The 12,463-nt window shown below is 35.4% G+C and overlaps 1 protein-coding gene across 6 annotated transcripts in view; it reads right to left on the reverse strand.

Annotated features, from left to right (window-relative positions):
• Positions 1 to 12,463, reverse strand: part of ERBIN (erbb2 interacting protein) — a 116,066-nt gene that overhangs the window by 33,237 nt on the left and 70,366 nt on the right. For all 6 annotated transcript variants that reach the window (XM_027671377.1, XM_027671375.1, XM_027671378.1 and 3 more), the window contains exons 8-9: positions 6,714 to 6,770; positions 1,959 to 2,022 (exon numbers count right to left, since the gene is read on the reverse strand). In XM_027671377.1, the coding sequence (XP_027527178.1) occupies positions 1,959 to 2,022; positions 6,714 to 6,770 (121 nt within the window). The remainder of the gene's footprint in view (positions 1 to 1,958; positions 2,023 to 6,713; positions 6,771 to 12,463) is intronic.

Below are 12,463 nucleotides of genomic sequence, written 5' to 3' on the forward strand. Positions count from 1 at the left end.
TTTTCTCTTTTTTCTCTTCTTTTCTCTTTTTTCTCTTTTTTCTCTTTTTTTCCCTTCTTTTCTCCTTTTTCTCTTCTTTTTCTCTTTTTTCTCTTTTTTCTCTTTTTTCTCTTCTCTTCTTTTCTCTTTTTTCTCTTTTCTCTTCTTTCTCTTCTTTTCTCTTTTTTCTCTTCTTTTCTTTTTTCTCTTTTTTCTCTTCTTTTCTCTTTTTTCTCTTCTTTTCTCTTTTTTCTCTTCTTTTCTCTTTTTTCTCTTCTTTCTCTTCTTTTCTCTTTTTTCTCTTCTTTTCTCTTTTTTCTCTTCTTTTCTCTTTTTTCTCTTTTTTCTCTTCTCTTCTTTTCTCTTTTTTCTCTTCTTTCTCTTCTTTTTTTTCTCTTTTTTCTCTTTTTTCTCTTCTTTCTCTTCTTTCTCTTTTTTCTCTTCTTTTCTTTTTTCTCTTCTTTTCTCTCTTTTTTCTCTTCTCTTTTTTTCTCTTTTTTCTCTTCTCTTTTTTTCTCTTCTCTTTTTTTCTCTTTTTTCTCTTCTCTTTTTTCTTATTTTTCTCTTTTTGTCAGAAAGTATTATTTTTCAATAGAGACCACAATAAGTACCTATTATGTGTTTCATTTCTTCCTTCATGGAGGAGGTCTACAAACCCTTAGGTTCCACTTACTCAGAAAACCTGTTTTTCAAAAATCCCAGTGATTATTTTCTTGTGGAAACAATTTTGATTTTTCTATCAAAAAAGGGTACAATCTCCATGATGCAAGCAAAACACTCCATTCACAAAGTGAAGTGCAGGATTGTGTTTCCATTACAACGGCACCTTAGGAACTACACCAGGTTCAGCTAAATGCTAACTACATTTTGTTATATGGTAAGTATACAGGATTCCTGCATAAGTTGCAATCCTGACTCCTAATAACTCATTTTCCAAGAGAAATGCCTCATTAAAGGCTACCATTCAGAGAGATGTTTATCCAAAACAAGCCTAATGATTAGTTAAAACAGAAAAGGCCACTATTGAGTCACAGTAATCAACAACCTTTTTGTGCTTTTACCGTAAGATCTTAGTGAAGTAAGTTACCAGTAGTTGGCTCTTGTAGCTAAAAGGCTGGCAGAGACAAAGCAAACAGCCAAAAATATAGCCAAACAGGTAACTTTACAGCCTATGCTTAGTTCCTGGCTGTTATGGCTTAATGTGGGCCTGAACACATTAGTTTAAGGCTCCCACACAAATATCTACCCTGTGATGAGAATATGGTAATGGCTAGAAGTATAACAATAATAATGAACAACTCCTTAAATACACTGCCCTATCTGCCAGACCATACCACTAGGCAAGTGTTCAGCTTTGCATGTTCTACTACTGGCTCACAAAGGCTTGACTTTATTGTATTACAGGTCAGCACATTTCACAATACTTCTATTTCGATTTCTTTACCCAGGGAAGCAGAAGCAGATATTAAGTAACTCTAAACACAAGATATACTTGTCTGTGAGATCAAGAATAGGAAAAAAGTTAATGCATGTTGAAAGAAAAAACTAAGCACCTCAACTGTAAATCCTGCTTTGAACAATATTCAAACTCAAAATTAATACAGTGTCTCTTGGGTCTAAATAGTCTGTGCACAACAATAAAAGCAGGTTATGCACGGAACTTGTAACATTAAATACATGATAACCAGTAAGTGTCTAGAACTCATTATAAGGCAAACAATTATGTTTATAATTCACATATTACTATTAATTATTTATCAGTACAGTAACCAGAGACAGACTCTTATTTTAAAATGGAAATATGTATTCATATTTATAATTTTATAACAGGCTACATAAAATAGCATAGGGTATACATAATACTTGCTCAGTAGAGAACTCTTAAGTTGATGTTTACATTTTCATATTTATTAAAAACAGATCAAAGGACAAAGAGATTTATAAAAGATGCAAAGCTCTGTTACTAACGAAAAACTCACCACTTCTGTGAATTCATTACTTCCTAAGTCCAGTCTCTCCAACTGAGTAAGTCTGGACATGGTTCTGCAGAGGAAGAGAATTAAAAAAGAATTACATCTAAGAAAATATCAGTTACATCAAGTCTTCCAGTATTCACAAAAATGTATTATTTTAATCAGTACATAGTGATGTTATTTTTAACTGGAATGATACCTGAATAAGGTAAATTTTTCACACACTATTCAACCAGACACATACTAATGACTGTGAAAACTGTTGATTGTCACACGAAGAGTGCACTGCAACTCACCCACAGATCAGTTTACAACAACTAAAGACCAGAAGAGTAATTTTTATGACAAAGAGTAACACAGTGAAGCATCTCTTTTGAGTGGTTCAGCTTTTCACCTTCAGTCTCAATAGGTCCTTTCAGCAGCCAAAGGCTGGTTAACGATATGTCTTCCTCTTAAAGAAAGACTACTGCCTAATGATTAGTTAAAACATAAAAGGCTACTATTGAATCACAGTAATCAACAACACCCTTCTCCCTCTCCAGGCTGCTGACAGAGTTGCTTCCATGTGATATGGTCTGGAATCCTAATTATTTCTCTTGTCATACATTAAATCAAATTACTAATTTGGATTTTGTGACATATCAATACTCTTCAAGCTAACTAACAGCAGAGATTAAATCAATGACTGAAATAAAAGTAAAATCTATTATTTCAAGCTGTGTTTATGAAACATTTTTCCTCCATTTAAGCTTATTTTGGAGACCCCCCCAGAGATTATCGATCACTGCACATGGTGGACTACACTGCATACTTCACAGTCATCAGCAGTTCTACTTAAAAGTATTTTCAAAGGGGCTATTAATTCCTCACATGACATTATGTTCCATATTTATTTAATAACAGATTTCCCTAGAACAATAAGTAATATCTAAAACTTTTACATACAAACTACAACTGGGTAAATACTATAAAATCCTGCAAAAATTAAATTAAAGAGCTTCTAAATGGTACAGTCTTTTATATTATCAGAATATATCTATCAACACTAGTACCTATAAGAAACAACGGCATGAGCACAAGATGCTCTATGCAGCTATGCAAAGCTTCAGTTCTTCAAACACAGGAAGCTCTACAGCTGCTCTGAGTATACACTTCAAAAATATTATATTGAAAAATGCCTTATTTATTGAAACTAAGTTAATGTGACTATTAATACTACATATGAAATAATCTCCAAGAAGAAGACTCAACATTAGCCTATAAATTTGATTTTCATTAAATAATTACCCTAGGAAACAACTAGGAATTTAGCATAAGTAGGTTAACACATGACCAAGAGAAAAGCAGAAGCCTTTTTTTGTACATTTTTTGCATAGTATACACAGGCTTTAAAGGAAAGCCTTTAACTCACATTCCTACTGTCTCAGAGAAGGAAAGAACAAAAACATGAAAAGGCTCCTTCCAGAAGAATATGGGAAACAGTTTTCCCATTTCCTGAAGCTAATGAACAGGATGAATGCTGTTAGTCAACTGCTAACATTCTTTTCTCAATTCTAACAAAAATTATATAAGTCCCTCTGAAATACTGCATAAGCTGAATCTCTCAAAGCTTTATGAGACCATGCCAATATCAATTTTAGTGCTGTTATGTTCCTAACAAAATTGAGTCTTACAGAAGCACTGCTGAAGACTTCCTTAATGTATTTAACACAGCATTCTGCAGCTTTCAAAACTTTATAGACCACACCACACAAACCAATGTTATGTAACACTGACAGGATAACAAATTATTGATTTGGGGCCCTTCTTTTCCTTGCCAAAAAGTCTGTAATCTGGCAAACACATCCACTCAACTATAAAACATACACAAATGTTGCAGGACAAAGGTCTCAGTAATATTCCTCCCTTTCCCCACTGCCTGCAGAATCTACAGCACTTTCAGCTGTTCTTTGACTAGTATCTCCTTGATTTTCTGTATTGTTTATAGACCAACTATGCCTTCAGACAAAAGGCAAACAAGGCTTCAAATAATGTTAAGGCAGCAGGAAAATTCCATGTCAAAGGAAGTGGAAACAAACATTTACTACATCACTGAGTTATACCCATTTCTTTCTTTGACACAGCGCTATGTAAGCCTTCCCATGAACTAGAAGTCTCTTTCATAATTTATATTATTAAACTTGCTGTCAAAACAACCCAACATTAATGGATCTAGTAGTCTAAATTATGCCTCAAATTTTGATGACCCATACAGACAGCTTCACTAAGGTTAACACCATAGCTTACTTCAAGGGGCACACAATTCAATGTGTGCGATAGCAAGATTGGGCTCTGAATTATTGTAATTACACTCCCAAATAACTTTCTTCTTTCTAAAAAGCTTACTCTTTTTATTGACAATTAGGCCGCAGAAGCTTAAAAAAATAAAAGATAAACTTACTATATTTCCACTGGACCATTTTCTCAATTTACCTACCAGAGAAATGCCTCTAAATTAGTAACGGTTTTGCTCTCCTTTCAGTAGAAATATTTTCATCTATCTTGTTAGCATTTTAATGCTGCCAGTTTTGTAGCCTCTACAGTAGATAAGCTCCAAGCAAAATGATGGATTTGGCATAAAGCAAGGTTGATTTAGTGTGTTGGCATTAACATTCTTTCAAGTGCTTCATGTTTTAGTGCCAAAAATTATGTGCGTGTTTTACTCAGCAAGATGACTAGTTTGATTTTGTAGAAATTTATCCAAATACATTTCTCATTACAAATAGGAAAGAATTTGCTGCAAGAATGAAAATATTAAAATGAATATATGAAATGAATGAAAATATTAAAAGATGAAAGTCACAGGAAAACATGAAAAGACAGTGGTATTTCATAGCAAAAATATTAGCATGTATTGCTCCATCTTATTAGACCAAAAAAACTCCATTGGATTTTATATATGTATATATGTATATATACACATATATATGTATATATATATATGTATTTATATATGTATATATGTATTTATATATTTATATATGTATGAAGCTGTATAACATGTTCCACTAGAGTACCAGAACAGAATAATAAAGGTGGCAGCTCAGCATGTACTGTAGATCACTATGGAGGTGAAGCAGAGGATATCTTCATGATAGCTGCTGATTAGTTTTACAGCAAGGATGAAACTTTGAAAACACTGAAGTCAATAAAAAAAATTCCCAGCAGCTTCAACAAAAAGTGTGTTTGGCTTAACTACATTACAGAATTTGTTTAAAAATCTCTTATCACTACAAGAGTAAACTACACTTTTAACACTCTGCGTGTAATTCGTGCTGTTAGTGTTAATTATGGCAGTTAAAGTCATAGTGATCTTATAAACAAAATCTGTATTAGCTGTCATCATGGCTGAGCTTCACGAACGAAGATTTGGGAAAGGTCTCTACCCACGTTTGTCACAAGTGCGCTGGTGGCTAAAATGGCCAATACAAGACAGGTATGTCTGATTGCAAAAGGCACAGCAGAAAGACTCCTTAGGTGGTAAATTCTGCAAGACACGATTCTTTCTGCGTTGCCTTTTCTCCTCAAGGGTGATCCTGCATGCTTTCTCAAAGGCATCAGCAGCGTTACAGATAGTGTGTCTCCAGATCTCCCAATTGGAGGCCAGAGTAGACCACTTATGTTGATCAATATGGCCAAGGCTGAGATGTTGTTTCAGGGAGTCCTTGTATCTTCTCTTCAGGGCTCCTCTCATGTGGCAGCCGGTGGCAAGTTCACCATAAAGCAAGATCTTAGGGAGGCGGTGGTCCGTCATCCTTGAGACGTGCCCTGCCCAGCACAGCTGTGTTCTCAGCAACATGGCCTCAATACTTGTGGCTTCATAAAAGAGTTTGGCGAAATAAACACTTGAAGTACAAAGATCAGTGTTTACAGAGCCTGTATTAGCTGTAAGCTTTAATTATAGCTATTGTTTCTCAATTGGGAGTAACTTCATTTACAGAGCAAGGCCCCAAACTACACGCCTTCTAATTTTTTTCAACTGAAAATCAGTGATAGTAGGAAGAGCCAAAGAGGAGGATTGAGAGTATGAATGAGCAGAATGCTTCAGTCTTCAAAGATGTAAATTCACACTTTCTGATGCTGTACATGTCATTTCAGATACAAGTTCTGGTATCTTGATATCGCAGACTCCATCGTATAGTATCTAGGCACGCAAAAAGGGAATCCTAAGAGAACATATTCCTTGGTGATGTTTACGCATATAATTAGCATAGGAAAACTGGCTGTTGTACTTGAAGGGCTGGAAATTTACAATTCAGCCTACTGTATGCAAGTGTCTCCTAACATTTGAGTTGGAGAGAGTGAATATTCAATTGTTAAGTCCTCCTCCACCAAAACTTATTACATCCACCAAAACCAACACCTCTCTACCAATTTCTGTTGCCAGAGGAAGACCCTTCTTCCAGTACACCACAACAAATTCATGATTCTACAGCTGGTTATTCACCTCCCGTCTTTGGGATCTGTTTCTCTTTTCATTGACCTTTTATACCCTTGTTAAACTGCACAGAGCTCCAGAGTCACAGCTGGAAAATTCACAGCATTGCTCTTGTTCACAGAAACAGCAGGAACTGCATCACCATCAGCCTGGGCTTGTTTGATGAAAAAAGTGAGAACTGCAAGGCATGGATTAGAAAGATACCAGATTTTACGAGAGAGGTACAATTGGATTTACTGTTAAAGCAAATGCTGTAAGAATTTCTAAAACTATACTATACTTACTTTGGCAATATTTTTAACTGGTTTTCTCTAAGTTCCAGTATCTGGAGTTTAGTTAATCTGTAACAGAAAGACATAACGAATTATCATGATAATCTGTATTTTATGACAAAACCTATCTCTGAACTTAATCATATTACTGAATTTAAAAAAATCTACAAGTTTGAAATTTTTTTTCTCTAATATTACACGTACATTTTGTGCAAGAATTTGCATGTTATTTGAAATTCATTTATTTGCTGAGGTTTGGTTTTGGTAAAGTGACAAATAAACTAGATCTTGCCAGCTTTTCTGAACCTGTTTGAACACATTTGTTTTCCTTCATCCCAAAGATTTTGAAGCACTTCACTGGATTAATTACAGGTATATGTAATCATATATAGAAGTACACAGGAAGCATTAGAAAGGCAGGATCACTTTGCACAATTTAAGATGTTTGATTTCTAATACTGGAAATGTATTAAACAATTTAATATAAAAAGCCTCATCAGAAGAATACCTGTGGTCTTCCACTGGATTAAAAACAACCTTTACATTTATTTTGGATTTCCTTCCATATTCTCTTTCTAGTCAGCTTCTTAATCCATTTTGATATTTCTGTTAGAAGGTGGTTTGACCTTTCTTTCAGTAAATCTTTGGTTGCAAGACAAATAACCTCTAAATCCCAAACTCAACTGCTTGGCCAAGGTAAGTTCAAAGCAGTCCTGACATACAAGCAATGTACCATTCCCAGTGAAATTTTTTTATATCAGGACAGCAGGGACAAGATTATACTTGTTAAACAAAACACAGAAACTGAGTTTGGTTTAAATACAGACAGGATTGTAATGACAATTGTAATAAGTTCCACATGTGACCCAATGACAGCCCTCATACAATACAAAACAGGGCATTAAGTTCCCTGACTCAGAAATGAGTTTAGTGAACAGACCAGTCTTTCCTGAAGTTGCTTAACTATTGCATTGTAAGGACGGAGACAAAACCCTTAATTTTTACTAAGTTGTAAGAACTATACGTAAAGTAGAAATAAAAAGCTAAAAACAGTATCTACTTTTCCTCTAGACATTAATTCATTTTTGGATTAGTTTGAAAGTAGCCATGCCCAGAAATAACCTAAGATGTAAGAACCACCTTGAAACAGAGCAGAGGTCAGCGTATCCCAGCACTGCAAGCAGTATTTGCCATCTGGTAGCAATTGCTGGAGGGCAACCTCCTCCCTCCAACTTCTACAAAGAGCCACCAACAACCATCCTAACAGTGCTGAAAGAATACGCTAATATAAATCTCATTCATGGTAATATCATCTCTGTTCATCTAGGACATAAGTGGGAAGGACTTCCTCGCTGTCTTACCTTACCTGCACCCTAAGATACCAATCTGGTACAAAACAGAAGAACCCCCAGATGTGAATGGTCATTTTGGGCTCTGATTTCTGAGCCAAACAGAGCATTAGGCTTCAGGTAGTGTTTTGCTTGGATTACAGGGAAAACAGCTACAGAGTTCGTAGTTTTTCTTCACAACATTTGTATGCAGTCAAATTTCTCTTGAATGCAGTGGAAGCAAACCTCCATTCACATGTAAACTATAAGTACACACACCCACACTTTGCTGACTTTAGCCAGAACTGACAAAATAGCAGAATTGACTGTACTACACCTGTAATAAGCTAATTCTGTGAACTGAAAGACTGCCTTTGGTGACAGAAAGGTTCATAGCTTTATCACCTTGTTTCATGTGCTGATCTTTCTTCAGCTAACCCTAAGAAACTGAAGATAAAAATTGTGATTTTCTTATGTGTAGAACTACACAGAAGTTACTAGGGAAACGTCCTCAACCTCTCCTGGCTAGGAGATACAGGCTGTGTCTAAACGAGTAATTTTCTTGCAGTAACTGATGAGAAATACTGGACTGAAGCAGTTTGCACTTCTGTTATGACTAGAAGAGCTAATTCCAGTTTAAAATAATAACGCACATCAAATACTCAGTCTAGCCAGTCTTTAAACTGCTGGTGCTAAGCATCCAACATCAATCCATGCTAAACACCTGAACAATGACAACGGACTTGAAAAATTGCCGTTTAATTTGGACAAGAAATACAGAGAACCACAGGTCACCTATACTACAGGAAAAATAGAAGTCATAATAGCAGCATATATATTACCTGTGCCATTCTGTCACAAAGATTTGTCATACTTCTACAGAAATATTTAACTTCTGAACTTGAAAAACCCATCACCACAGATATAATTGCAGCTAAGCACAAAGCTGCAACAGGTATTACTATTAGTAACTGAAAGTACACCTTCCGTAACGGTCTAAAGATTATGTTTTCAGTATTGTTCTTTAATCGTAACCAACTTAGCCTATTTTTAAATTGCAGCTCAACTTTTAAAAAAAATTAAATCTCTATGTGAACAACTTGCCAGAAGATCAACAGTCTCCCTAAATCTGATCTCTTAGAACTATACTATCTGTAAAACATATAAAAGAAACATATAGCAGGTAAACTTAGAAACTTGCTGTTCAACAAGCAGTCATTCCTTGGAAAGCTAAAAATATTTCATAGGGAGATGTTCCTTATTTTTCACCTTCTTTGCAGTTCTCCTAAAGCGGAATATTTTTATTTTAAATTGTAACTAAAATATAAAGGCAAGAGGACTGAAATATAGTGCTCCTGTAGCAGGTTGCATGTGCAAAACTTTCAGCAAAAGATCTACATACACATACGTAATTAAATTAAGACCCTAATTTGATTATCACTGTATATTTATGTAAAAGATATCTCACAGTAGAGACCCCTGGTGGCCTAGTGGTTAGCGTGCAGGACTTTCACTGCTGCGACCACGGGTTCAAATCCCGGTCTCCTGGCCTGATGGAGGTCGTTAGCCCTGTGTGGCCATCCATCTATGAGAAGGACACTCTAAACAAACCTACGTCCTGAGGACCTCACTGCCATTGTCCAAGCTTGCTTGGCCCCGGCAGATGAACCTTAGGATTAAAGGGTGGGCTCAGTTCAGCGCAGGCTGTGTCTCACCTAAAAAAATCCATTGCGCAGGCTGGAAAGGTAAAAGACCTTTCCCCAAATCTTCGTTCGCGAAGATGGGCCATTATCTATTATCTATCTCACAGTAGATACTACTAAAAACATCTACTACTGCAAATACTACTGGCAAATTGTTGAGAGAGCAGATTTAAAGTAAATTAATTGCAACACCACAGTAAAAAGCCTCTGGAAGCAATACCCCATTATAGACAACATTCTCAAGAGTGTTTAGAATGACACTGAAGATAAAATTCTTGCTTATCTTAAACACTCATCAGCAAATAATGTTTCCCTTCTAAAAGCCTGTCTCAAAAATAAGCATGCGGTGAGTTTCAAGTTTAGAATGCTCTGCCTATATATTCGTGTATTTAAATGTAAATATACATGATGCATTTTGATACAACAGGTATGGTTTTCTTAGATAAGCATAATCATTCTCAGATTTCTGTGCATAGTAAAAAGGCAGATGTGATCTGTGCCAATATCAGTGCATTCAAATCAGAATTTGGGAGTGGAGGAAAAAAACACACTTTATTACCTGAGAATTCCAAAGGAACAGGCACGTTTAATCAAAAGTCTGATGATTTTCAGTAACTTTAGCTAAGAGGCTGAATCAGTACAACATCACTGAAGGACAGCAATACTTATAAAAAGGGGAAAAAAGATTCGATAATCTTGACTTTAAAAGTATGCAAAGCTTTAGCACAAATTTTGAAGGTGAGAATAAAGCATAAAGGTAAATGTAATAAAATGCTGCACAGATATATTCTGCATTATAACAAGTTTTCTTTCCCTAGCATCAGGCTGAATGTTACCAATAGAGGTTTTCAAAGAAGCATTGTGGGACAATCCTCTTCCATACATTTAATAGCAACCTTATAGGATTGGAAAAATGTTTAAGTTGCCTGATGTCACAGATTATACTGTGATTTAACAGGACACTGTAGGGAAAAACCTGTACAACCTTAAGTACTAAAATATAATAGGAAAAGGACAAAATGACATAGCACCAAGTCAAGTACTTATGATTTCCTTGTAGGCATCAGCCATTTCTAGCTGAACTGTCCAATACATCAGTCAGTCACATGGGAAATGATACTAGGCAGCTGCAAAAAAGGATAATTGGAACACTAGAGCATAACCACAGACATTTCCAAGAGAAACAAGTAGATAATCTTGACACTGTACAAGTGTTCCATGAAGAGATCTCAATTTGAATTTTAAATACAGCTATATAGGTCATCATTCTATGTCAAAAATAAGATGAATTAAAAGTGGAACTTTTTCCAAGATATATTAATATAATCAAACACACAGGAAAACCTACCACACCAGAGGCTAACAGAATTTTGTCTAGTCTAACAAACTGAGGGATATGAGAACACTAGAAAAACAGGAGGTAAGAGAATGGGGGACAACACTTATGAGAGAAGTCTTAATTTCAGATTCATTCTCCTAGTTACAAGCTAAGATGCTACAAGTCACTGGACTTTAAAAACCAAGGCAGAATTCTTCATAACTATGCAGAGAAACACTATATTGGAGAATTGGCTTTCAAATTGTCTTCAGTAACCAATTTATTCTTACATTGTTACTAATTAACTTCACCATTTCACCAACCATTAAGCATTACAGAAGCTGACAGTTATGAAGAAAAAACGATAATGAGGTTTTTTAAATTATATGTAAGATTAGCTACTTAAAGGATCAACTGTGTTAACCTGAAGTCTTAAATTTCATCTTAGTTCCTGTTTTTCAGTAAGAAAATATTGCAATTTGGTTACACTATTAAAAAACAGAACAGAAAAAAAGTATAGGCAATCAAGATTATGTACATTCCAGATATTTCTTCTTCAATCTTAATGAGGACTTTTGAAATGCAAACTTTGTGTACTAGAAACAAGCACAATAATTAAGCTCCTGCAAAATTGTGGAGGAGCTTTATTTGTTAGCTGAGTGTGTAACAGATTTGGTGGTTTTAATCGTTCATCAGGGAATGACTAACAACTGGACAGAGAAGAGGAGAGAAGGACTAATAAACTAATGGTCACTAGTGGAGAGCACTTCTGCTCATCTTCCATAGTACATCTCTGACAAACTGCTGCAGCACTATGTCTGGGGGTTTTGCCAGTCTCTTGTAAACTGTGCTGACCCAAATATAACCATACAGCCTAAGGCAAATGTTTTCACACAGCAATATGACTGCTTAACTAACAGATGCTTGCTGGACGTGGAGAGGGGAAGGAGATGACAATCTAGGAAAAGAGAACAAAAAGTAAGGAGGGGGAAACAGCAGAAATTGCTAAAATCATCATGATAAGAAGAACAAGAACTATGCTTATCTAGGAGTTTTCCTTTCAAGAGCATTACCCTTTCACTTTTGCTTCCAAGATTTAATCTGTTTTCAGAGGGAGGAGTTTAGTATTTATCTCGTATTCAAGCTGTACATGCAGCAGTTTTGCATAATCAGCACACCATAAATATGCCAAGTTTTTCAGAAATATTCCTGACAATAAGAGACTTTAGAGAATTATTGTTGTGCATAAAATAATTTGTGCATCCAGTACAGGACACGTTGGATAACAGTTGTCATTACTTGCTTTGCTCCAATTATTACATGACAAACAACCCAAATTTCAAAACTACTAAGTTTCTCATGTTTACCAGACTTGTGTTGTAAAAGAAGCAAATATGTGAATGAGTTTTATTT

The sequence above is a fragment of the Neopelma chrysocephalum genome, unplaced genomic scaffold, assembly GCF_003984885.1.
Source record: "Neopelma chrysocephalum unplaced genomic scaffold, ASM398488v2 Primary Assembly neopelma1_97102, whole genome shotgun sequence".
In the NCBI taxonomy this organism is placed as follows: Eukaryota; Metazoa; Chordata; class Aves; order Passeriformes; family Pipridae; genus Neopelma; species Neopelma chrysocephalum.